The 26,041-nt window shown below is 50.8% G+C and overlaps 2 protein-coding genes across 6 annotated transcripts in view; one reads left to right on the forward strand and one right to left on the reverse strand.

The window, feature by feature from the left end:
- GBX1 (gastrulation brain homeobox 1) lies at nt 1–26,041 on the forward strand. The gene is made up of 3 exons (XM_025929406.2): nt 1–979; nt 18,086–18,775; nt 20,029–26,041. The coding sequence occupies exons 1-2, from the start codon at nt 448–450 to the stop codon at nt 18,637–18,639; spliced, it is 1,086 nt and encodes a 361-aa protein (XP_025785191.2). The 5' UTR covers nt 1–447; the 3' UTR covers nt 18,640–18,775; nt 20,029–26,041.
- Nucleotides 21,950–26,041, reverse strand: part of AGAP3 (ArfGAP with GTPase domain, ankyrin repeat and PH domain 3) — a 54,951-nt gene continuing 50,859 nt past the window's right edge. For all 5 annotated transcript variants that reach the window (XM_086686263.1, XM_086686273.1, XM_086686268.1 and 2 more), the window contains 5 exons: nt 24,276–24,430; nt 24,090–24,180; nt 23,721–23,943; nt 22,799–23,054; nt 21,950–22,657 (listed from right to left, as the gene is read on the reverse strand). In XM_086686263.1, the coding sequence (XP_086542389.1) occupies nt 22,451–22,657; nt 22,799–23,054; nt 23,721–23,943; nt 24,090–24,180; nt 24,276–24,430 (932 nt within the window). In that variant the 3' untranslated portion in view covers nt 21,950–22,450. The remainder of the gene's footprint in view (nt 22,658–22,798; nt 23,055–23,720; nt 23,944–24,089; nt 24,181–24,275; nt 24,431–26,041) is intronic.

Consider the following 26,041-nt stretch of genomic DNA (forward strand, 5'->3'; position numbering starts at 1 on the left):
CTGCCGCCGCCTTCTCGTCGGCCGCAAACTTTCACAAAGCGGCGTGTCCGGCCTCATCAATCTCCATTAATAATAGTTGGTTGGGCCGCGGGGGGCGGGCGGGGGTCCCGGGCCGGCCGGCCGGGCCGCTGGGAACGGGCTCTGCGGAGGGAGCGGAGCCGGGCGCGGCGGCGGCGGGCGGAGGGAGGAAGTGAAGCGTAATTTGAGGAAGATGGATGAGTCCGGAGGGCGACACCCCCAGCCCGCCCGCTCGCCCGCCCCCTCCCTCCTTATGAGAGCGAGGGAGCGCGGCGCCGGAGCCACACTGCGCCGAGCCCGCGCCCCGCCGCCACCTCGGCCCGGGAGCCTGGGAGCGAGCCCTGCGTGTCCGCGCGGGGCGCCCGAGCCGCGGGGCGCACGGCGGCGCCCGGAGGGGAGCGCCCTGGGGCGGCCGTAGCTCCGGGCACGATGCAGAGAGCCGGAGGCGGGGGTGCCCCCGGGGGCAGCGGCGGGGGCAGCGGCGGGGGCCCGGGCGCTGCCTTCTCCATTGACTCCCTGATCGGGCCACCGCCGCCTCGCTCCGGCCACTTGCTCTACACCGGCTATCCCATGTTCATGCCCTACCGGCCGCTGGTGCTGCCGCAGGCGCTGGCCCCTGCGCCGCTGCCTGCCGGCCTCCCGCCTCTCGCCCCACTAGCCTCCTTTGCCGGCCGCCTTACCAACACGTTCTGCGCGGGACTGGGCCAGGCCGTGCCCTCGATGGTGGCGCTGACCACCGCGCTGCCCAGCTTCGCGGAGCCGCCCGACGCCTTCTACGGGCCCCAGGAGCTCGCCGCCGCCGCCGCCGCCGCGACTGCCGCCCGAAACAACCCCGAGCCGGGTGGCCGACGCCCCGAGGGTGGGCTGGAAGCCGAGGAGCTGATGCCCGCCCGGGAGAAAGTGGCAGAGCCCCCACCGCCCCCGCCTCCGCACTTCTCAGAGACTTTCCCAAGTCTGCCGGGTAAGTGCTGGGGCCGACCAGGGCGCCGGGCGGGAGGCTCGTTCACTTGGAAATCCCAGACAGCAGCCGGCTCAGAATCTCAGCACCTGCCTGGGGCCCTGGAATCCCAGACCCCCAGATGCGGGGTTCTGCAGAACCACCGCCAGTTCTGTTCCAAACATGGCACCTCTAGAGCCCAGAACCGCTGCCCTGCTCTGTCTTCCAGAGTGCCTGAAGCCTCACCAAAGACTTCCCAGCACTCCCTTCCAAATTAGTGCCTTTTCTCCCAACACTCTACTCCTCACGCCTTGGCTCCCATGTCTCTTTTTAAGAATCCCTTCATTTTCCTTCTCTGCAGAGGATAGAGAAGCTGCAACTGTGGGATTCCTGGGGACACTAGCAAGACCCCAGGGTGAGGGTACATTGGGACAGCTGTCAGTTCAGTAAGGGGAAGGCGATTCTGGCTTCTGTGTTGACCCCAAATGGGCTCTGTGATTGCAGGGGCAAAGGGAGAGTCTTAAAGCAGTGCTGACCACTTTGGTGACCCGGTTTCGCCTTAGTAGTAGAGGTCACTTCTGAATTGGCAGATTTAGAGATAAGCCTTGAAGAACTGAGTAAAGGGCCTAGCACCTGCTTGACCAGTACTGACTGGGAGGTCAAGAGAGAGGCTGAAGGCTGGGCTGGGTTGGGTGTGGCACAAATGCCTGGAGTCAAGAATCTAGCTAAGATTCTGGAACCAGTGAGATTCAGCTAAGAGATGATTCAGGAACCCTGGATCCTCCATGGGAAGATGCCCTCTCAACGGAGGCAGGGCGTGTTAAGCTGAACCCGGTTTAGAGTGAAACGACTCTGAGCCCTCCTGACCTCCCTGGTCAATCCTTAACCCGTAGAAGCCAGTACAGCTTTCCCCTATCCAGGGGCAAATCCAGGTGTGAGGAGATCCAAAGCGTATATGGTTTAGTGGACTCTATTTGAGAAAAGAGGGGCTGCACGCAGGTGTGGGGTTCCTGAAGCTCAAACTTCTTTAGCCTGAGGATGGATCCGCCTGTGCTTAACCATTCATCACATCAGCTTGGCGGGAGAAAGTGACCTCAGGAGGCCTGGAGGCTGACTCTGGCAGAGGCAAGAAGGAGATCCAAGAGTCCTTTTGTCCTTCGCCAGGAGAAGACAATTCCCGGTGATGGGTGTCTAGGCTCTTCCTTGAAATGGTCCAAAGGTCTCGTCGTCCTTCCACACTCCAAGCGCTGCTACAGGGCTTGTCTTCCTCTTCTTTTCCCCTTGACCCCTGGGCATTTTGGCTTGGGGGATCCAGTTGTTGTTTTTGTACCTGGTTGGGCCGGGGGGGGGGGGGGCGGCGGTGTCCAGTGGCTGAAGTCTGAGCAGCATCTTCTAAGGAGGATCAGAAGGAAATGATGGAGCAGCTCTTGGATGCTGGGAGGAAATGTCCACAAAATTAAAGGGCCCAGAGGGGAGGGGAAGAGTAGCTGGCAGGACGCCATTCGGAAGAAGGGTGAATCAGGAGGATTTCCAGAATAGCATAGTCCTAAGGTAGAAAAGAGCAAGGCAGGCCATCAGAGGGATGGCTTTGGGGGCAGTAGGAGCTGGAAGAACAAGCAGACACCTGAGGAAGAGGTGAGCTGAGGGGGGGGGGGGAGAAAGGGAGGCAGCCCGGGGAAGGGGAACTGAGGGAGGAATCTGCCTAAGCCCTGGGGAGATTCGTCCTCCTCTTTCAGGTCCCCTCGGCTATTTTCACCCATTTATGGAATGGAGGCTCTTTTCTGAAGCAGATAGAATTTTTGCCGTAGAAGCAGACAGTGAGGAGTAAGCAGAGGAAAAGAACTGGAAAGAAATATTGAGGAAAGGGGAATAGAGGAAAGGAAGGACCGACAACTGTGCTGTGTCCCCAGATTATCCAAAGAGAAAAGAGACAGAAGAGGTCTGTCTGTTGGAAGACATAGTTACAAGGGATTTCTAGCCTGGGCTGTAAGAATAGTGAACAGAGTCTCTGGACCAGAAGTGTAGTGTGTGTGTGTGTGTGTGTGTGTGTGTGTGTGTGTGTGTGTGTGTGTGTGAAAGAGTTCTGTTTTGAGAGGTTTGGGAGCGAACTAAATGAACGTTCTAGTAGGAAATGGGGAAAAGCGTCAACACTAGGAGTAATTTTTTAAAAAGGTTTTTCAATACTGGGAGTGACGGTAAACTGGAATTTATACATAGAGAATGATCAAGGAGAGATCATCATCTGAGGAAAATGTTGGAAGCAATAAAAAGACACTTGTTCTTTGAGTAAAGACAATTTTTTTGGGGTGGGGGGGGGGTTGCCTGGGTGGCTCAGTCGGTTGAGTGTCCGACTTCGGCCCAGGTCATGATCTCATGGTTCGTGGGTTCGAGCCCCATGTCAGGCTCTGTGCTGACAGCTCGGGGCCTGGAGCCTGTTTCGGATTCTGTGTCTCCCTCTCTCTGCCCCTCCCCAGCTCTTGCTCACACTCTGTCTCTGTCAAAAATAAATAAACTTAAAAAAATTTTTTTTAATAAAAAAGACTTTTTTTTTTTTTTGGCTAAGAATGATGAGAAGGAGACCCTACAGAGGAAGAATTCTGAGAGGTGCTAGAGTGAAGGTAATCAGTCATATTGGGAAGAGGTACACATAAAGGGTTTATAGTAGGGCTTGTGGGGCAGAGCAGTAAGGAGAGATTTCAGAGGATAGAGACTGAGATCTTTATCTGTGACTGCCACCTCCTGTCACTCACCAGGCCACTCACATCCCCCTGGCCAGCCCTCATTTTTCTCCTTAAGTAGTTGAGAAAAGAAAAGGAGATTCCAGAAATGTTAAACGTAGAATCAGTGTGGGGAGTGATGACACATGGCCCTTGCTGAAAATGGGAAAACGGATATTTGGGGAATTGTATTAGAATATTTAGTATGAAATAAGTGAGTTTTTGCTTGAATAATGGGATTGAAACCTCAACATTAGAAGAGTTTTGGAGAAAGAATGCTGTCTTTAAAATGACAGAGGAGGAATTGCTCTCCTAATGTGAATGGGTAACATTAGTCTGAAATTACAAATTTCCATTTGTTTAGCATTTTACAGTTACTAGCCCTGTTAAGTGAAATTATAGTGAAGGTAGCCCAGTTTGGAGAATGATGAGTGAAGTTCTTTTTCTTGGGAATTACTATTTTTTTTTTTTTTTTGAAATTTTGCTTCAAGAGAGACACCACCTTACTACAATTGATGATGAAGAAAACAGAACTTGATTACGATTTGCGTGCAGGGGTAGAAGCTCTATTAGCAGGCAAAAAAAAAAAAAACAAAACATGGTGTTCAGAAATAATGGGTAGAAAAGGTATTGAGAATGGTAGATTAAAAATAATTCTGGGTTTAGAGTGTGGGCAACGGTGAGGATAATTGAGGAAGGTATCTTGGTGGAAGTGCTAAAAGAGGAGAGAATTTGGATTCCTGGAGAAGATTTAAAAGTATGAATCAACAGAAGAGCCCAGAATAGCAAGCCATTTATATAATTAAAAAATCATTAGCCATATTAAAAAGGTAGAAACAAACAGATGAAATTAATTGTAATAACATATTTCATCAAACCCAATATGTCTGATACTACTTCAGCATTAATCGATATCAAAATACTTAATGCGATATTTTATATCCTCTTTCCATATTGCCTTCCGTTTCCAGTGTGTATGTTATACTCCCAGCACATCTCAGTTCCATCAGCCGTGTTTCAAGTGGTCAGTAGCCTCATGTGGGCAGTGGTGACTTTTACTCAACATAAGTGATCTAAAAGTCGTAAGAACAGAGTCCTGTGAAAGTGATGGGGGCAAGGAGCTTTGAATTGGGGTGGATAGTGAAGTCTTCTCTGTGTTAGGAATAATGCAGAAAAGAGAGTAGCAAACTCTAAGTAAGTAAACCGTAAAAGGAGAAAAGGGACTGGGTTGGGCAGCGGTGATCCTGTTGTATGTGAAGGTGCATGTGAGCTCTGACCGAGAGTAGGTCCCAGCTGACTTGCAGACGTGGTGCAAATACGCGTCACAGAAACGATGGGTGAAGGTGATGCTGTGTGCCGGGGGAATGATGGAGAGAGCTGTCCGTTGGTAGAAATACAGAAGAAAACTTTAAATTGGGGGTGCTTACAGCAATGATTCAGGGAGAAAGGAATTGGATTGCTTGAAAACAAAGACTTAAGAAGTGAGGGATGGCAGAGAGTCCATATATAATCGTTGGATGGATGATAAACATATAGTGAGAGATTCACATGGAAGATAATGCCAGTATGGAGCATGGTGAAGAGAAGAAAACACTGAGATGATACAGGAAAAAGAATATGCTGGGACCAACTGGGAGATGACAGTGTAGTGAACGTTATTTTTAAAAACTAAATTAAAAATTTGCTGATTTCTGAATAGAGATTGGCAATAATGACAGAAACCATGCAAGGAGACTAGGGAAACTTTCTAGGAGCATGATATTTGAGGGCTGATTGCTATGAGCTAAGCACCCACTTGTAGCTAGAGAACATTTTAGGTGACCATCAATTAATTTTTGAATAGGTGCCCATTATGACTGTCAAGATGTATTTACTCATGAGAGAAAAACAGGAAAGGATAATGTGATATGGAATCAGAGACTTCTGTTACAATTAGGAGGGAAATTTTTCTTGGAAGCAATGGAGACGCATGTTTTCCTAGAAATGTTGAGCACACAGAGTGTTTGCTCCGCTGACATTTATAGAAAGGCAAATGTTGCGTTAACTTAATGTGATCGAAGGGTCATTTATTTAGGAGTCATGACACATGCACTCAGGTCTCAGCTTCGTCACTTATTAGTTGTGCAGCTTTGGCAAGTTGCTGCCTTCAATTCAGGGAACATTTATTGTGTGTTTATTATGGGCTTAGTATATTCAAGACACTTATGGGAGAGTCAAGTCTTATAACTTCTCTAGGCTTAAGTTTCCTCATCTGAAACATAAAAGTTTTGATTTAGATTATTAAAAAAAATTTTTTTAATCATTTATTTCTGAGACAGACAGAGCATGAGTGGGGGAGGGGCAGAGAGAGGGGAGACACGGAATCGGAAGCAGGCTCCAGGCTCCGAGCTGCCAGCACAGAGCCTGACGTGGGGCTCGAACTCACGGACCATGAGACCATGACCTGAGCCGAAGTCAGACGCTCAACCGACTGAGCCACACAGGCGCCCCAGATTAGTTTTAATGTCTCTGTCAATTCCATAGAATAAAAGCTTGTTTTTCTAGCTTCAGTGCGTTTCATGGGCCCCTTGTAAAGGGATCTGTTAATTATTAGTAGGGGAAAAAATTACATCTTTATTTTTACTTTATTCCTAACTAAAAGTTGGCATTTTCTTTAATTACGAGTGTAGGCCAGAAACGATAGTAGTTTCAGCAGTAACTGAGATTTTTGTCATCAATAGAAATTACAGGTGCTTTCTTATAAGTTTATATAGTCTTTGGAGGCATCTTGTTCAAAGAATTAACAAGCGTATATGATTATAACACAAATGCATTTTTAAATATCTGAAAACTGCGTTTTTATATAGTTAGCTTCTCATGTAATCCTATGTGTTCTATGTTATACACCTAAAAAACATTATTCTGAGAAGGGATTCACAGGTTGTATCAGACTGCCAAGGAGTTCATGGCACAAACAGTGTTAAGAACCCCTAGTTGAGGGACAGAGATCTTAGAAATGACAAGAGGAAAATTGTATCCGGAGGATTAGAATGGGATATTGAGGTGCCTTATACCATTGTGCAAGTAACACTTGGGAGGGTTGGAATAGAGAAGGGGGATCTCTGCAGTGGCATATGTAAATACGGAGATATATATTTAGATGATTAGGAGGGTAATTCTTACACTCAGAATGCTGGGCATAAATAGTCTATACTGGGAATAATGGGAGCAAGGAAGTAATTGGAATAATGAAGGGGAAATATTTTAATTGGAAAGGAGGAACATGACATGATGAACGAAGTGCTTTGCATTGAGAGTAATGTCACGATGGGAAGCTATAGGCAAGAATTTTGCCTTGAAAGTAATGGGGAAAGAAGGAGCTTTGCCTCAACCGAAGCTGGGAATTGGGAAATGGAAACGAGCATGATGGAGCAGATGTGCAACAAGAGAAACTTAAGTAGGACTGATGGCAGGGAAAGGGGTTGGTGGGAGAGGATTTTTATCTAGAGGGAATAGGAAAATGCCCCATGCTGGGGTAGGAGAGAAGAAACCCCGAACCAATGGAAAGGATGGCACTGTCTATGCAGGTGGTGGTGCTCATGGCTACAGTGGTAGTGATGATGAGGCAAGAGGTCTGGATGTGGGAGTGGTGGAGAAAAGGCTTGGGTTTTTCGTTGGCAATACGGCCATGCTGGGAGCAAGTTGTCAGCTTAGAAACACCGATGTGTTGATTGGGAGAAAGAGTGTGGGGAGAAGAGATGCTTGAATTTGGTGTGATGGAACAGCGGACTTACACAAGCTGAACTGAGTTGTGGTGGTAGGAAGAGACAACACAGTACTACAACTAGTTGTGAAGCAATGTCTTCATTCCCTTCCCATTGTGGAAGGGAAAGGAATAACCTTCAAGTGATGACATGAAAAATCTGTATTAGAAGCAAGGGGGCTGCAGGGACTCAGAGAGACTAGGGTTATGAGGGGGAGAGAGCACGGTGTGAAAAATGACCATGGGAGAAGCAGAAAAAAATGCTTCTGAACTGGGGGTGAAGGGAGACGGATTTCTTGACTGGATTACGGAGGAAATGGAATTACAATGGAAGCAATGGAGAAAACGGAAGTCTGTATTGGGAGCAATGGGAAGAGAAGTATAGTGCGGAAGTATACTAGAAGGAGGGAGGAAGACGAAATTATCCTGAGAGTGAAGGTAAGAAGCACTTTGTGCTGGAATTGGTGACAGCCCTTCTACACGTTATGCGTAGATACTAGAAACGTGTGACTGAGGGATCCTGGCCAACTCACACCCGTCTATGTCTTAACTTCCTCATCAGTACCATTAGGGGTTTGACTTAGATGATCTCCAAGGTCACTTCCAGCTCTACAATCGTTTTATCTGTAAGGATACCTTTATTAATTAATTGTTTCCTTTGGGGGAAAAAAGGCATCCTGAGCAAAGGGGTTGGGGGAAATTCTGTACTTCTCAGTGCTGAATTGTCGTGGCCGCTGAAAAGGAGGCAGGCTGGGATATGTACATCTTGAGGCGAAATCGGGGCTGGGCTTGAGGATAGTGGAGGTCTTGTCCTCTGCGATTGGAGGGGTTATCAGAGCTATGGCTGTGTACGGTTGTCAGAGAGAGAAACGTCTGATGAAGGTGAGTGATCTTATCGAGGCCAAAAAAATTTGGGATGGGAGCCCCTGGGTGGCTTAGTTGGTTAAGCGTCTGAGTCTTGATTTCGGCTCAGACCACGATCTCACGATTGTGAGACCAAGCATCTGGCTCTGTGCTGGGTTTGGAGCCCGCTTAAGATTCTCTCTCTTCCTCTGTCCCTTCCCCGTTCTTGTTCTCATTCTCTCTCGCGCGCGCGCTCTCCCCTTTCCTCCTTCCCTCTCTAAATAATAAATACACAACAACAACAACAACAAAAACTTTAAAAAATTGGGGATCAGTTGTGCCTGACTTTACCTGGTGAGGAAGGAAGGAGTGCCCGTGAGGGAGTGAGAAAAAGAGAAGCCGTGTTGTGGAGCCCGTTTCTGGCCTTCTCTGCTACGTCTTCATCTGGTACAGTATTTGTGCTAGGGTGCCACGGCAATCCAGTGTTCACAGAGAGATGCGGTGCCGCACAGCAGAACGAGCAGGGGCTTTGGATACAGATGTCGGTGCTACCCTTTCTTCGCGAGACAGATATTAACAGCAGCATACTCAGTCACGGTTTCCTCACCAGCAAAATGGGGCAACGATACTTACCTCACAGAGTTAAGGATTCGATGAGAAGATGTTGTACAGCATCCTCAAGCAATAGGTGTGCAAGAAATTCCTGGTGTCGTCCGTGTACTGGAAACGGATGGGGAGCCTAGGTGGGAATTAAGTTGTGGAAGACTTCTTTACTAGAATCGCATAGGATAGGCGACACCCTTTGTGCTGATAGGGAGAAATAAGTCTGGAAGTAATGCTAGAAATAGCACTGTATCCTGAGAAGTGGATGCCGGGAGAGAACCAATGTATGCAGCGGATGAGGGTAGACGTCCCATTTTTTCCTTTGGGTCTTTCCCCCTCCTTTGATGTCTCCGTCTCACATTTCGGCATTCTCTGTAGAAGCCAAGACCACCCAACACCTTCCTTCCGTGTCCCACCGGAGCCTGTTCTGTTCTTTACATTGTGTGTATATTAAAAAACACCTCTCCTGCTTTCCTCCCCCGAATTCCTATTCCCTCATATGTCTGATCTCGCCTTGACGTTAAGAGCAAAGCTATTGGATTAAAGTAATTCACACTCAGATAGATTAAGGAGATTTTTTAAAGTCCACATGGATTTCAAACTGGTGGAATATTAGGTGGCGTTATTATGAATAATTTCAGGTAATGCGGAAACACGGTTTTGGATGGGATTGCTGTGGAGTGAGGCGGAGAGGCTTACTTTCCCCGGAGTCATGCAATTCTTGTCCCTTGCAGTTACAGCACGGGGTGCGGTCAGAGCTCTTTGGGTTGCAGGTGACAGTAGCTCAACTCTAAGCTAAAACGGGCATTTATGGATTCACGTGGTTCTAAGTGTAGGAGTTGAGTGGATCCGAAAATGCAAACAGTATCTGTTAGATCTTTTTTTCCCTTTCACTTGGCTGAAGGAAAGAGGCTTTGCCACATTCCGTCTTTAAGAGAGGTGAGAAAGGGCACAAGCATAAGCAGCTCTAAATTTTTACAGTCCTAGCTTGAGACCCCAGTGGATTCTAACACACACAAAATTCTAGAGTGACCGATTCACTGGAGTCCAGTCTCCTGGCAGATGGAAGAGATGGGATGTTAGGATTGGTCAGATCCAGGCCACGTGCTGCACGGCCGTGAAGGCGGGGAAATGCGACGGACAGGCCACCGTACTGGGTAGTTGATGAAAAGCGGTGCCCAAAGGGAGGGAGGGACGGGTGCTGAGCAGACAAAAATAAATCCCAAACAGATGTCTACCTCAACCCAAAAGAAAGAATCTACCTTAACTCCCTTCCAGTATTAGGGAGGAAAGCCTTCTCCCTGGCTCAATAAGTACTCCTAAGAGTGAGGGAAGAGACAGGGAGAGCGGAGCGCTGAAGAGAGCTCTGTAATGAACGAGGTGGAGAGATGGGCACGGTAGAAAAATGTCTATTCCTCAGTGAGGCTGAGTCCTGTACAAGAAAGAGCTGTACTTGAGGGATGATGGAGATGTTTGTAAACTAGAAGCTAGAAAAAGAAATGGATAGTAAAACAAAACTGTTTCCATGATTTGGTGATACTGTTTTTTAACGTTTATTTATTTTTGGGACAGAGAGAGAGCATGAACGGGGGAGGGGCAGAGAGAGAGGGAGACACAGAATCGGAAACAGGCTCCAGGCTCCGAGCCATCAGCCCAGAGCCCGACGCGGGGCTCGAACTCATGGACCGCGAGATCGTGACCTGGCTGAAGTCGGACGCTTAACCGACTGCGCCACCCAGGCGCCCCGGTGATGCTGTTTTTTAAATGAAAAAATACAGGGGTGCCTGGGTGGCTTAGTTGGTTAAGCGTCTGACTTTGGCTCAGGTCATGATCTTACAGCTCGTGGGTTCAAGCCCCGCCCCACAGCGGGCTCTGTGCTGACAGCTCAGAGCCTGGAGCCTGCTTTGGATTCTGTGTCTCCCTGTCTCTCTAGCCCTCCCCTGCTCGTGCTCTGTCTCTCTGTCTCTCTCTCAAAAGTAAACAAACATTTAAAAATTTTTTTAATGAAAGAATACATTTCTAAATAAAAGGAATGCTGACTGGTAAGATTACATCATACAAACAATAAGGACAGGAAAAATAGATCTGGTAGGAATTTTGTCTTGGGGAATGATGGGAGAAATAGCCTATTAAGGACAAAGGTGAAATTTGGTAAGTGAGGCCTCTCTTATGGCAAGTGTAAGAGCCTTCTCTGAGCATGGTAAGGGAAGATATTAATGATGAGGCTGGAGCTCTGGAGTGATAAGTGAAGGGGATGAGATCTAACTAAAACCAGGTTTGGTGGGAAGGTTATCTGATGAGGCGTCTGGGCATTTACTGCAAGTGCGAAGGGAAAAGAAGATATTTTGCTGGAAAGGATAGAAGGAGCGTTGGTTGGAGATTTAGGAGACCAAGGTTCGAGACATTAATCTATCTCTAGCTGCGTGACTTAGGAAAATCATTTAATCTTTCTGAAACTCCCTGTTTTCACCTGAAATAAGATTGCCAAGCCCTCCGTTAGCGCTACTAATAGGTCTGCTCTATTTCAGCGAGTTGCTTAAAGGTAAACAGTAAGCGTGGAGATGTTTGGGAACATCAACGTTTCCAAGGGTGCCCTTGGCAATGACAGTGTTGGTATGCCATGAGAGGAACTCTGAGCTTGGAGTGGTGGGGAAATTGCCCTGAGCTCGTCCTGAAGGTGGGAGGGGTCCTGGACGACAGTGGTGTAGAGAAGACTCTCAAGTCAGTTTGGAGTAAGGAGTGCTGAAGGGTCGTGGGAGAGTGGAGAGACAGAAAGTGAAAATGAATTTTCCTTATTGCACCAAAAGTTACAGGAAGGGGTGGTAGCATGAAAGGGGATGAGTGAAAAATAAATTGAAAGTGAGCTAATTGCCGTAAATGACGAGAGAAAAGTACTGTCTCCACAAAGAACAGAGAAATAATTCCGTGCTGGACATCATGATGAAGATTTGGAAACGAGGATGGTGGCAAACGTACCTCTTCTTTTGAGGGGTGACCTGAGTTTCTTTCTACCTTTTGACCTCACGCAAAATTGTTTCTGTATTCAGGAAGCTGAGTAGTTGACTCGGGAGGAGACTTACTACCCTGACAGTAGTTCGGGGTGTGTGAGGGTAGTTGTTTTGGAAGTAGAGGGAAGTCGGAACTGAGTATCATGAGAGAAGACTTCTCTTCAGTGAATAATAAAGGCTGTTGATTTTATAGAAGGTGAAACAGAACAGGATGGATGAGGGACAGCACAGGGGCTCTGTGAGTTCCCATAGCTGGGGTCTAAAGTGGTTTTCCACTCCTTGGGTGGTTGTCTGCACCACAGCCCAGGCCCAGCCCACCCTTCTTGGTGACCACAGCTCTAGATGGTGCAAGTCTGGTGCTATTTATTTTTCCTCCTGGAGAGTATCTACCGGGGGTTCTTTGGCCCTTGATTCCTTCCCCAGCCTGACCAGACCCGCTCATAAGATGGGCTTTTCTGTACCTCTGGTGCCTTCTTGGAAGGAAGGCCCCACGCAGATGTGTCCCTGGAGCCTGAGTACTGCTCTCTGGAGTGGGAAGTATACTCTCGGCATGGACTTGACAAGTCATTGTGGCATAAACCTTCTGATTTCTGGTTCTTAGGATAATCACATCCACCGTGAGAATTCGTAAGAACTCTAGATATTTCCTCGTAACTGATCTGCCCCACACTCATAGGATAGACACCACACTTCTTTCTGATCCTAGGCTTACACGTAAGGAGTAAGCTGAAAACTCAGCATCCTCTTATGTCACCAATAACATCACTTTCATACGCAAAGAACAGAACCTTTCTGTTTGGCCTAGCTATGTACATAGTCAAAGTGTTTCCAATTAAAACTTTTTTCTTCTGCTGAAATTATTCTCATCAGAGTCATTATTTCCCATGTAAAATTTTCAGTGAGGTCTTATCTTATGGATCAAGTTTTTTTGTTCATATCAACCGGTTATAGCATCTGCAATTAGTAATTTACTTTTATGGACATTATATCTACCAAGCCCAATTATTCTAAATCAAATTTTGCAATTAGAAATTTTATTAAAAAGATTTGCTTCTGTCAGTTTTTAGTCAATAACACGTTTTTCTACGTGCAGTTTGTTTTATCTTGTTTGATTATATTTACCATTAATATTCATTACAAATCAGATAAAATAAAATAGCTTGCATTTATTTTGTAGCTCATCCATTAGAAAAGAGTAAGCTGTTTCAGGATTACTATATTGTTTTGTTTTTGAGAGAGTGTGCACGTGCACACAAGCTGGGGAGGGGCAGAGAGCGAGCAAGAGAACCTTAAGCAGGCCCCATGCTCACGTGCAGCGTGGAGCCCCAGTCCCACAGCTACGAAATCATGACCTGAGCAGAACTCACGAAGCGGATGCCACCTCGGTGCTGCAGGATTGGTACATTGTTAAGGGTCGGTCTCCCTTTTTGCCTCACCCAATTCTTTTGAACGTGTCTCCTTCACTTTGGGCAGTGATTCTTAAAGTGCTCTGTCTTAGTGGAGCAAAGAACATGTGGCAGGGTGAAAATGTTTTGTTTTGCCCCAAATGCAGCAATGTTTGGGGGGAGAAAGGCAGGGGTGTGATTTTTTAAGCGTTTTGCTCTTTCCCCCCCTATTTTCTACCCCTTCTTTCGACTTTCCAGCCCTTTGACTTTCTCCGATTCATCATTTCATTCTCCTGCCACTACGTCTACCCCACTTCTCTCTTGTCCCAGTCCTCTTTCTGCCTTCTTTGGCCTTACCTTTTCTTTCTCACTTCTCAGTGTTACTCACTGCCCTAGACCTTCTCCTTTGAGGGTCAAGCTGTATTTCCCCCTCCCGTGGCTTTCTCCTATTGCCCCGCCCCCAGCTGCCTCCAAGAGTTCCTTATCAGAGCCCTCGATGTCATGATTATAAAGGCTCAGAGAGAAACTCTGGCCCCTGTCACTCGGCATCCCACCGGGATCGAGTAACCAAGAGAGGTTGTGAACCTGTGCCCCATGTATGGCTTTAAAAGCAGCACTGAGGGAGGCCTGCTTATGTGGGCTTGGTTTTATGGAATCTGTCTGAAGACAGAGGGATAGATGATATGATCTCAGGGGGCCCTGCCAGATCAAGGAAGCTGGGAGCCTCGTCTCAATCACCATCAGTTTAGATTTATGGGACGCCCCCTGGGTGCTTGGAGCTGTGCTAAATGATTTCACCCTTCAGGCCCTGAAATCCAGTTTCTGCCTTTTTAGCAGCTGTTTAAAATACTGTAGTGTTGGGATGCGTTTTTACAAGCTTTTATTCTTTTTGTTATTATTTACTACAAGCCATGTTTTAAAAATTGCAAGTTCAAGGATTTAGTAATGATGTACGTTCACTTCATCTTCATGTATTTGGTAATGATGTATATAGTAATGAGGGGTTTCCCCTCCTTTCTTTTAGCATAAGACCCTATAGATTCCCACTGCATATGGCTTTCTCTCCAGCCAATGTGAGATCAGAGGGCATACTGAAAAGTGGATAGAATCATACTCATGGAGAGGATGTCTTCTGGGCACTGGATGGGGTGGAGTTGTGGGGAATATTTTAGGAGAGGGTTGGGAAAGGAAGAACAGAGAAAGAAGTGGGAGAGAGAGGGGCGCCTGGGTGGCTCAGTCGGTTAAGCGTCCAACTTCGGCTCAGGTCATGATCTCGTGGTTCATGAGTTCGAACCCTGTGTCGGGCTCTGTGCTGACAGCTCAGAGCCTGGAGCCTTCTTCAGATTCTGTGTCTCCTTCTGTCTCTCTGCCTCTCCCCTCCTCAAGCTCTGTCTCTCTCAAAAAGAAATATTAAACAATCAATCAATCAATCAATCAATAAATAAATAAATAGAAGTGGGAGAGAGGGAGGAAGGGAGAAAGTGCTGGGAATAGGTTTTTATTTAGTCAACAAATATTTATTAGGTGCCTACTCTGTGCAGTTGATTTCCTAGATGCTGAAGACACAGCAGTGAAAAAAATGTATTAAAAATCCCTACCTTCACGAAGCTTCTATTCTAATAGGAAAAGACAGTCAATAAAATAAACAAATAAAATAAAACAAATAAAATACAGTACAGTGACATGTACTGTAGCAACAAATAAAGCAGAAAAGGGAGATAGGAACACTGGGAGTTGTTTGTTTGTTTAGGGAGTTGTCATTTTTATTTTTATTTATTTATTTATTTTTTTTTTTTTTAATTTTTTTTTCAACATTTATTTTTGGGACAGAGAGAGACAGAGCATGAACGGGGGAGGGGCAGAGAGAGAGGGAGACACAGACTCGGAAACAGGCTCCAGGCTCTGAGCCATCAGCCCAGAGCCCGACGCGGGGCTCGAACTCACGGACCGCGAGATCGTGACCTGGCTGAAGTCGGACGCTTAACCGACTGCGCCACCCAGGCGCCCCGGGAGTTGTCATTTTTAAAAGATGATCAGGGAACATCTCCTTGGTAAAGCAAGGACCTGAAGGAGGCGGGAAATGAGCCAGCGCAAAAATCTAGATGAAGAGCCTAGTATTCCGAACAGAAGAATAAGCTGGCGGAGGGGGAGGGCAGGGCAGGCAGAAGCAGGGAAACCAGTTTGGAGAAAAGGTCGATGAACTGGGCAAGACATGATGCTGACTTGGATTAGTGGTCGCAGAGGAGGTGGTGAGAAGGGCAGGCTCTGGGATCGGGCATGGGTTGTGAGAGAGAGGAGTGAAGGATTGATCTGAACCACAAGGAGGACGGAACTACCATTAACCAAGCCGGGAGATACATGGGTGCAGATGGCGAAGAGCTGGTTTGGGGGAGAGGTCAGGAGTTCAGTTTGGGACATGGTAAGTTTGAGGTGCGTGGAAACGGAAAGGAGTGTGAGGAGGAACCATTGGCGACGCGAAGGAGGAAGCCAAGGATGTGACTGTTGCAGAAAACAAAACGTACTTGGCCAGGAAGGAGGGACGGGAGAAAGTGTGGACTGAGAGGGGAGGATGTGAGGAGGGATATCGAGACACCACGTGGAGCGGGTGCTGAGAAGCTCAGACCAGCTGCCAAAGACAATAGAGCATCCTTGCTAATGAAAAGCAACAAACAGGAGGAACATGGGAAGGCTGGGTGAGCCTAAACTAGGGTATGCCACACGGGTTTTGAAGTCAGATAGAATGAAGCACGAAAGGAAGAAAAGGCAGGGCCTGGGGATAAAAATGCCCTTGAGATGCGCAGCAGCTGACTGTGACGGTGGTGGGTAATCTGGAGGTGGGCTGACAATTCTGGCCTCTAAGGAGAGCGTAAACATGGTTCTCAAGGAAAAGAAACAGGCGTAGATGGATTGCGTCAGGGAAGGGAAAGGACGACCCTGGGGACGGGGAAGGGGAAAGTTCCTGGGCTGGTCCTTGAGACGCTGAGAAGTTCCTTCTGGAGCACAGGCAGGTGGGGAGGTGTGCTGGAAGGTGTTCTAGCCCTGTAGGCACGTGCACACACGTTTCCCCTTTAAAGCATTTCACCGCTCCCTGAAGTTATTTTACTTCGGGCCGTATTTTCCACCTCAGATCTTCTGCGTGTCCGTGTGATGCGTGGTGGTTATAGATAGATGCGCTCCGGCACTTACAGAATCCTGCCCCCTTCACACATCAACCGGATGGTAAAAAGCTGACTGTTCAGTTTACTCTTGTTCTCTTTCCTATTGGTTGGCTTTCTTTTGAGTTTTTGTTTCACTGCTTATTGGCCCTTTGGGCAGCAAACAAGGCAGTTTTACAACTCAACTACTGAAAATATTTGTAATGCGTTCTTTGCAGTTCTGACAAAACAGTGGGCAGCAGTAAAACCAATGATTAAGTATTAGAATTACACACGGATTTGAAATGCTTCATATGGCTGATTACAAATAATCAGTAATCTACTAAATGAGCCAAAATTTATTTTACCATTTTCCTATCTGTATTTTCCCTTGTTGCACTTCTCTTTCTTCGTCTCCTCCCGTATTCCCTCCAGTTCCTCCAGCTGATGTCAAGCTCAGGGGCCTCAGGATTCTGAACTTGAGCAGAAAGCAGCTGTTTATGCTGCTCAAGCATCCTTGGTTGGGAAAGAGGGAAGGTGGGAAAGAGAAGATATCATTTTATAATTAAGGAGTAGGGGAAGGATGAAAAGGGGACTAAGAGGACTAAGCGATTGGAAGAAAAATCTGGCCACAGATAAGGTGGCCCTGGGAGGGCTCCCCATTCTGGGCTGGACGATCTGGTCAAGAATTAGAAGTAGGGGTAAGGAAACCTCTTTGGGGTAAGGAAATCCTTTGATAATATTTTTTGGGCCCAGATTTGGGGATCGGTGGGGACGGGGAATCAGATGACCCTTAGGTTTCCATCTGGAAATGAGATTCTTTTTTTTTTAATTTTTTTTTTTTCAACATTTATTTATTTTTTGGGACAGAGAGAGACAGAGCATGAACAGGGGAGGGGCAGAGAGAGAGGGAGACACAGAATCGGAAACAGGCTCCAGGCTCTGAGCCATCAGCCCAGAGCCCGACGCGGGGCTCGAACTCACAGACCGCGAGATCGTGACCTGGCTGAAGTCGGACGCTTAACCGACTGCGCCACCCAGGCGCCCCTGGAAATGAGATTCTAAGATTCTAGATCTAGGGAAGAGGGAAGGTGGGGAGACAGTTTAGCACTGGGGCGGGTGAGGATTCCTAGGAGAGTAACAAAGGCCGCAGTGTGATGTCCCCCCTCTGTCCTGCAGAAGCGCATCCTTCTACACGGCTTCCTCCTGCCCATAGTAACGGAAAGGCTCCTAGGCCGGGTCCCACACTGCTTCAGTCTAGGGCCTGAGGCTGTGCAGTCTGGATCTGGAGGGGTGGTGAAGGAGTGGAAAGTGCTTGGTCTGGGTTTGGAGAAAGCTGGGAAGGTAGTGGGTAGGGAGAAAGAGGTGGGGGGGGGTGGGTGGTAAAGTTGGGTCACAGTCCTGGGAATGACATTCCTTTGATATGCACTGACTGCCTCCCCCCACTTTGCTGTAGTGAAATCTGTGCTGGTTAATAGCTCTCTTTCCATCTCTTTGTCTTCCCTGAACCTCTTCCCCACCCCATGTCCTGGATGTGCCGTCCTTGTCTCCCCTCCTCCCCATCTCCTCCCTTCCACGTCTCGTGCCCTCCTGCCGTCCTCCTGTCCGTGCCCGGCCCTGGTTCCGTGTGCCTCCTCCAACCTGTCTACCTTTTCCTTGCCTGCTCCTTCCCCATCCGTTGGTTTTCGCTCCCCACAGCAGAGGGGAAGGTGTACAGCTCAGATGAGGAGAAGCTGGAGGCACCAGCAGGAGACCCGGCAGGCAGCGAACAGGAGGAAGAGGGCTCAGGCGGTGACAGCGAGGACGACGGTTTCCTGGACAGTTCTGCAGGGGGCCCAGGGGCTCTCCTGGGACCTAAACCGAAGCTAAAGGGAAGCCTGGGGACTGGAGCTGAGGAGGGGGCACCAGTGGCAGCTGGAGTCACAGCTCCCGGGGGCAAAAGCCGACGGCGCCGCACGGCATTTACCAGTGAGCAGCTTTTGGAATTGGAGAAGGAGTTCCATTGCAAGAAATACCTGAGCTTGACAGAGCGTTCCCAGATCGCCCACGCCCTCAAGCTCAGTGAGGTGCAGGTCAAGATCTGGTTTCAGAATCGGCGGGCCAAGTGGAAGCGCATCAAAGCTGGCAACGTGAGCAGCCGTTCCGGGGAGCCCGTGAGAAACCCCAAGATTGTTGTCCCCATACCTGTGCATGTCAACAGGTTTGCTGTACGGAGCCAGCACCAACAAATGGAACAGGGCGCCCGGCCCTGAAGGGGCTCCCAAGGATCCTGGAAGGATCTGTCCCCGAGCCTGCTCTGAGACTGGGTTAGGGTTCTGCGGACCAGCGGGGCTGCTGCTACGATGCTGCCCTGGGAGAGGGCTCCGTCGGCAACTAACTTAGCGCTAGGTACGCTCTCCTGGCAACCTGAGACCTGGGCCCCTGGCCCTGAGCCTATTCCAGGGATCCTCAGACTGGGGGCTTCAGAGTTAACGGGGCTTGAGTCCTCATCACTGCGGAGCTGTTGTGGGCGGGGGGAGACGGACTCCTGGGGAGGGGGTGGGTTCTCACCCGCCAAGGGCCTGAAAGCTTCCCACTAATGCCCTGGGACTACTTCTCACAGGGGTGGAAAGAATCCAGGGTGATGCCTAGCCAAGCTGATCACAGCTCCTTATTTATTTTCTGTAAAGTTTGTATATATGGAGCTATCTGCCTCTGTCTGTTTGTCTGCACCCCTGAGAGAGACTGGGAAAGTCGATGTTCCGGCATCATTAGCCAGAGTTCAGTTCCCTCTTACTGCCTTGTGGGCGCGGTCTGGCCTGTCTGTAGCGCAAGGGCATGCCAAGAAACAGAATGAAACTGTCACCAGCCTCCTTAGAAAACCTTCGGCTCGCACCATCTCCCCCCACGTAAACTACCTTCACTTCTGTCCTTCCGTCCCGGTACCTCCCACAGTCCGCACCTAGGCCTCACGTTCCCAGCACAACGCTTCTTTTCTCTTCACCCATTAAACAGGCAAGCTTCTTCATCTCTGCCTTCTTCTCTTTGGAAGAGCTGGCAGACTTGAGAACAGAAGATCCACTCCCTTTTGCGTTACGAGCGAAAATGAGTACTTGACCCGTTTATTTAGCTGGCGTACGGCCAGGCCCCAACTAGGTAGACGCTGGCAGTCCTGTCACTGACTAGGCAGGGCAGTTTGGGGGGTGCACCGTCATCCACGAGCTCATTACTTTTTCCGGGCAGAGGACGCAGCAGCTTGGTCCATCTCTGCCGCGCTTTGGTATTTCAGATGTGAGGGCCCGGAGCACGACTCCTTTCTGGTTCTCTGTTCGTACTGCGTTAACTGGTGTCTCCTCCTCCCCATCGCGTGTTTTACCAAGGTTGGGGTACCAAATCCTCTTCCGTTATGAAACGACATTGGTTGAGAGGCCCCCCCGCAAAACGGATGAGGCAGGAAGGAATGATGGTTCTGGACGTGTGTACTATAGGAGAAGCTACAGAGGTCGGACCTGGGAGCTTGGGGGTTGGGATTCTAAGAGCTAGTTAGGGGGACCAAGTAAACGTGAGGATAAGAGACTTCAGGGGCACTTGCAAGAAACCGGGTATCCTGTGAGCGAAAGAAGACAAACTAAAGCTATTTGCCATTTCCCCCACCTTCACAGAAGGGCTACTATCCTGTACCAACTGTGGAGCGGGGCTGCACAGACACGCCTGCACAGACATTGGGGAAAGAGGATTATTACAGAAACCAGCTGAAGTTGGGATCATGGTAAGCGGGGCTTCTTGGGAAGAAACCTGACCTGCACTGATCTGGGAGGACAGCTAGGGGAGAGAACAGAGCCGCCGAGAAGAAAAATGCGCAGAGCGAGGAGTGAGGCTAGGACGCTCGGAAGATTAAGGTCAGGGAGGGAAATACAGGCTCAAATACCTGGCCGGCCCCCTCACCTTCCTTAGAAAACTGCTGCTACTCCTGATTCCTAGGATGGCAGGCCAACCAGTATTTACTCAAACATCTGCTGAGCGCCTCGTATGATGAAGACAGGCTTTCCTTGGCAGTTCCTTTCTCCTAGCTGGTTTCGGCAACCAAACAGCAAGCCGGGGCTGTGACCGGTTATTCGCAACAGGGTCGCGGTTCCCCAGCTCGGATGCAGGGGTCCAGGCTGCTATTTGGCTAAAATCCAGCAAGGCTGGAAAATTAGGTTAAAAAAAAGTAGTCCGGACCAGCCCCATTCCTGATCTAGATTGAGGCTGTCTCTGCCCACGAAGGGAACCTATGAGATTAGATGCTTTTTAGGGGCCGGGCCAGGCAGTGGTTGAGGATCACAGGCGCTATTGTCACTTTGGCGGTCGGGAATTCATGTCCACAGGTCTAGGGCTAGAGCAGACGTTCTCTGGTGCTGTGCCTGAGGGAAGGAGGCTGGGGGGAAACCGAGGCCCTGATTTGCCATTTTTTTCTGGATTTACTATGAAGCCTCCTAAACTATACTGGACAGTACTCAGCCAGTTAAGCAGCTTGTTTTCCTTAGGGAAAATAAGAAAGTTGATTATTGCTAGTATGTTTCTGAGCCCAGGAGCCCCTTCTTATACATACCAAAGGCCCTATTTCTGTTCTACCCTGATCTTTGCCTAAGGCTCTTATCAGCCTTGCAAAAGGGCTGCGGACCAAGAAAATACAATCTGGTTTCTTCTCTGAACAGCATTTACTTAGCATTTGCTTAGTTATCTACCTGCACTTAGGTGGGTTCCCATCAGAGTGCCAACCCCCCCCACCCCCACCCAGTGTACACTCATTAAGTATTGGAGAAAGACGGGGCCACCAGCAAAGCGGTTGTAGGGATGGGAAAACGGGCTCCTTGGAGAGCAGGGACCTTAACTTTGCAAGTTCTCATCCTTCAAGAATAGGTATAGAGGGGTTTCCCTCAGGTCTTTCTAGGATGAGGGACAGAGGGAGAAACAGGAGCTCAGGATTCTGCCCCCAGCTTGGCAGGATGTTGGTGGGAATCCAGGTGGTGGTTCTGCCATCAGTGACCTACCTCCTCGCCTCTCCTCAAAAGCAAAGCCGAGGCCTGAGTCCCCGCGGCAGTGCTGCCCTAGTAAAGTCCAGCCACTTGCCCTTGTGGCTTCCTCAGAACTCTTCTCCTGCGCCTTGAGCGTCTCCCCGTAGGTCTGGCTGTGTGAGCTACTTCCCAGACTCTTAGGAAAGAGGACGACACTTCTGTCCTCCTTCTGGGTGCACTTTGGCCAGCACCAGGTGTGGCATGAGGTTACTGGAGACCAGCCGGAAAACCTTTCTGAGGGTAGGGGTGGGGCATGTGAGGAGGGGAAGCAGCAGAAAGCCTCCAGTAGGAAGCACAAAGCTCTGTACCTCCTTTCGGGGTTCGAAGCCAGTGCTACCCACAAACTCAACTACGCTGCTGGCAGGAAAGGGCCAAAGGAAACGCATGTAGTGGCCTGAGCAGAGACCTCAGGGCCTCAGGCCAACCGAGAGAGGAGGAAGTCCCAGAGTACAGACCGAAGATAGCACCAAGAAGTAGAGCTGAAGGACCTTTCTGGAAGGGCAGAGACATAAAAGGGGAAAACAAGGCCACACACAGTCTGGTTTACTGGCTCATCACACACACCAGATATGTACACAAACATAAATACTCCAATGTACAAATTTACACGGACTCACAGATCACCCCCTCGTCTCTTTCATCCAGCACCCCCCAACCTGTGCCCTATCCGTCCAGGCTCCGTTTTAGGATGAAGGCTTGCAGGGGGCTGGCAGGAGAAGGTAGGAATCTGGAGGAGGGAGAGGTCCTGCTCCCCTCTCCTCACAGGTACCTCCAAAGGGTCCTGTCCCTTTTCAGTGGCACCGTGGGGTAGAGGGCTAAAATACCTCCACTCCCCCTCTGCTGCAGCTCAAATCCCAGATGTCTCCTCTGGTCCCTCTGTCTTTCTCATTTGGCTCTTCTTCTGTTTGACTCTTCCTCATTTCCTCTCCTCCTTCCTTTCTCTGTCTTGGCTCCCCCCAAGTGCGTGTAGGGAGGAGGGGCCCCAGGCCATGGAGTCCTTCTGGCCCCTGTGCCCTCTTCCTGGGCCTTATAGAAGGCTAGGACTTCGGTGCAGCTCAGCAGAGGTGTTGGCGCCATTGGCAGGCTCTCTGTTGGGGGTAGGTGCTAAGCCACAGCCCTCCCCAGGGCAGCCATGCTGGATCAAGATGTCCGCGCACTCCTGGCTACCGGCCCGACGGGCGTAGGCCAGTGGAGTCAGGCCCCGGGCGTCCCGGCTCCTCACGTCCACCCCATACTGCAGAAGGAAGCACATTTTCACAGTTGGCACGACATGGCAAGGAAGGTGTGGGTTCTTGGGGGCAGAACGGAGATCAGGTAGGTCAGAGGAGCCTTCGAGGGTGGCCCTGGCAAGGCAAGGAGGGAGCCCACAACTCACCCAGATGAGCAGCTGTGTGAAGACGACGTTGGCCATGGCGCTGGAGAGATGGAGAGCCGTCCGCCCATCCCCGTCGCCGTAGGTCTCGTTCACCTCCTCCTTGGACCCGTGGGCCAGAAGCATCACCAGCAGCCGCAGGTCGTCCTCCACCACGGCCCGGAGCAGCTGCTGTCCCAGCGGCACGTCCGAGCTCGGCAGCGGGGCCAGGAAGAGCTTCTGTTCGTACTTGGCCCGTATCCAGCGCTCCTTCTCCTCTCTGCAACCACAGGTCCATCGAGGCATGAGCCAACGGGCGGGGGCTGGGGAGGGTGGTCAGGAAATGGCAGGAGCACCCCGAAAGGGGAATCGGCAGAGACAGGGCACAGGACGGGGCAGGGGAGAGACAAACCCAAGGAACGGACGGCACACAGTGGGTAATGCAAAGGGTGTGGAAGAGGCTGAAAGGGAGGAACACTGAAGAGAGGCCCCTCGGGGGCAGCAGGGAGGTAGGGGGCTGAGAGGGCAGGAAGATTCCAGGCAGGGCTCCCGTGGTAGCTTATCTGGACCTGCTGGAACAAAGGGGGTGGGGGGCCTACACTAGGGGCCCGTGCGCTAGCCTATCTCCCACCCATTCTCCCCATCTCAGAGCTCAGGCTAGGGCCTTCACGCCACAGCGCGATAGGGCCCTGCGCATGCGCCTCCTGCTGGCCCCTGACCTGCTGATAAGGCTCAGAAAGGGCCTCTTGTTGTGAGGAGCCTGAGTGACAGGCGGGGAGGGGGAGGGGCACCCCAAGGGGCCAACTGCCGAGCAGAGCAACAGCCAGTTTTAACCCTTGGAGCACGGCTGCAGCTACTCAGCACCATCCCGATCTTCCCCATACCTGGGCACCACCGTCCCTTCCCTTTCTGGCCAGCCGCAGGGCCCCCCCCTTCATCCACTCACCGGCAGGCGTCGGGCCCAGGCTTCGCATAGCCATCCAGGGCCCCCTCCCAGACACTGTTGGCCAGGGCATTGCCCATGGCGGTCATGACAGCCAGCAGCTCGGGTGGCCAGTCATCGAGGTCAAGGGAGCGGACGCGGGAGAGGTGAGCCCCCAGGTGTCGATGGGTCCCTGAGCACTCAATGCACATCAGGGCACCCAGGTTCAAGCTGGCCCAGTCTGGATCTAGGCGAGGAGAGGAAGCAGCATGAAGTCCACGGGCAACCAGCGTGAGACCACCAGGGAGGTCCCCTCTGGTGGCCCACCGGAAGGCTCTCGTCAGGCTTTCCCAAAGCCACCCCGACCCCAGCCCCGCCGGCCTCCACACTCACTGGGGGCGTCGCAGTCAATACAGAAGCTGTTGCCGCGAACAGTGCGAACGGCCTGCACGGCCAGGGCCGCGTTGTGGTTCCCCACGCGAGTCTGCACAGCGGGAGAGACCGGGGGCGGGGCGGGGGGGGGGGCGGTCAGTCACCAGGCCACCTTGGGTCCCACCCCAACCGGGCCTCCGTGCCAACCTTGTCCTTGGCGCTGCGGCAGCCCTGCAGGCTGGCAAGGATCTGGGCCTGCACGCTCTGCACCCACAGCTCCCGCTCCTCCGCTGTCGAGGCCTCGAAGTGCCACGTCTGCCCGGTGAGGGACACCAGCACAAACTCGAAGGACTCCTCCGCCTCTGTGGGGACAGGGATATTTGCCACCATCAGGGAGGGTGCCCCGCTGCCACACCTCCATCCGCTCTCCTGCCTGCCTGGCTCTCATCCTCTTCCCCCCCACCCCAGCCTCCAAGGCCAAGCCCACGAGTGCGGAGCAGCCCTCAAACCCCTCTTCCCGACCACCTGTGGCGCCTCGGTAAAGACAGGGTGCAAGGTCTTCGCATCCCTGGCTGGCACTGCCAGGAATGGGCCTGGAATTCGGAGCAGGGCGCCTCCCGGAGCAGAGCGGGGTGTTTGGGGAAGGATGCGACGGGTGCTAGGAGGCGACGCTGGGAGAGGGTGGGGGAAGGCGGGTGCGGGCACCATCCGTACGTGTCAGCTGCAGCCGCCTCATTTTGCAGCTCATTAAACCCAATATTCCTGACGGCGTCAGCGTGGGGCTCCTGGGAGCCGGGCCCCTCCCCCGCTACCCTGGCAGAGAGAGGCAGGAAGGACAAGTGGATGGGGAGAGGAGGCGAGGTTGTCCCCACAAACTGGGATGTGTGAGCGGAAAGGGACCTGAGGACGGCCGTGGTGCCCCGCGCTGTAGGCCGGACCGCGACCCCAAGCGACGTGGTGAAGCCGTTCCAAGCTCTGCTCCTCTTGGCCAACAGAAGACAGCGACACAAATCTCATTCCCAGCGGTCAACCACCCTACGGGTGAACGACTCCTAACGAGCACCGAGACTGAATGTGTCCTGGGGGCTGGAGAGACAACTCAGGTACCTGTGGGGAGGCCCAAGGCCGGAGTTCAGGTTCTGCCCCGGGGGCAGCCTCTCGCCTCAGTGACACACATTCCCTGGACGGCTTCCTGCTGGGCTCCTGCTCTAAGGGCACCTCTAACAGAAACTGCCTCCTAGAACAAGAACGCTGGTACCCTTCCTTCCCCAGGCTCCACCGTTCCACCTCACCTTGCTCTCAGTACAGCCTCTGAACTGCACAAACCCGGCCCTTTGTGGGGCTCAGTTCCTGGGTACCTGGGTCCCCTGCCACGCGTGCTAAGCATCACTACGCCACGGTAGGCTGGGAAGGGCGGCTCTTTCCCCTAGAGGTGATCTCCACCCACACCCCTATCCCTGACAGTCGGAGCGGAAATGAGCCACTACGCATCGAGAAGTTCAACTCATCTGGGAGCAAAGAGACTTCAACCACTGAGAAGAGGAACACTTTGAAGATACTTTGGGAGAAAATCAGAGAAGTGCCATGATCAACGCCAAATTATGAGAAAGGCCCCGTGGAAAACACTCGAGGAGCTGGAATTCCTTAGCTTAAAGACGACTAAGGAGAGACCTCGCCAGCTAAGACACACGTATCAAGCACCGGTTATGTGCCCAGCACTCAGGAAACTCAATGGCTGACACAAGAGACACAGAAAGCATAGGTCCTGCCCACGAGTCTTGGAAGGGCTATTGGAGTAGCCGCCTGCCGTCTTTTACCTTCTACAGGGAATAAGAGAGACGCTCACGTTTTAGTAGAAAGGGTTTAAATTAGGCAGAAGAAAGCGCTTTTCTAAGATCCTGGGTCTAGATTACCAAAAGAAGTTGTGGAACTATGGTTATTGCTAATTATTATTACAAAATGCTTACTCTAAA

This window comes from Puma concolor, chromosome A2 (genome assembly GCF_028749965.1).
Source record: "Puma concolor isolate L17-30 chromosome A2, mPumCon1.1.hap2, whole genome shotgun sequence".
Taxonomy (NCBI): domain Eukaryota; kingdom Metazoa; phylum Chordata; class Mammalia; order Carnivora; family Felidae; genus Puma; species Puma concolor.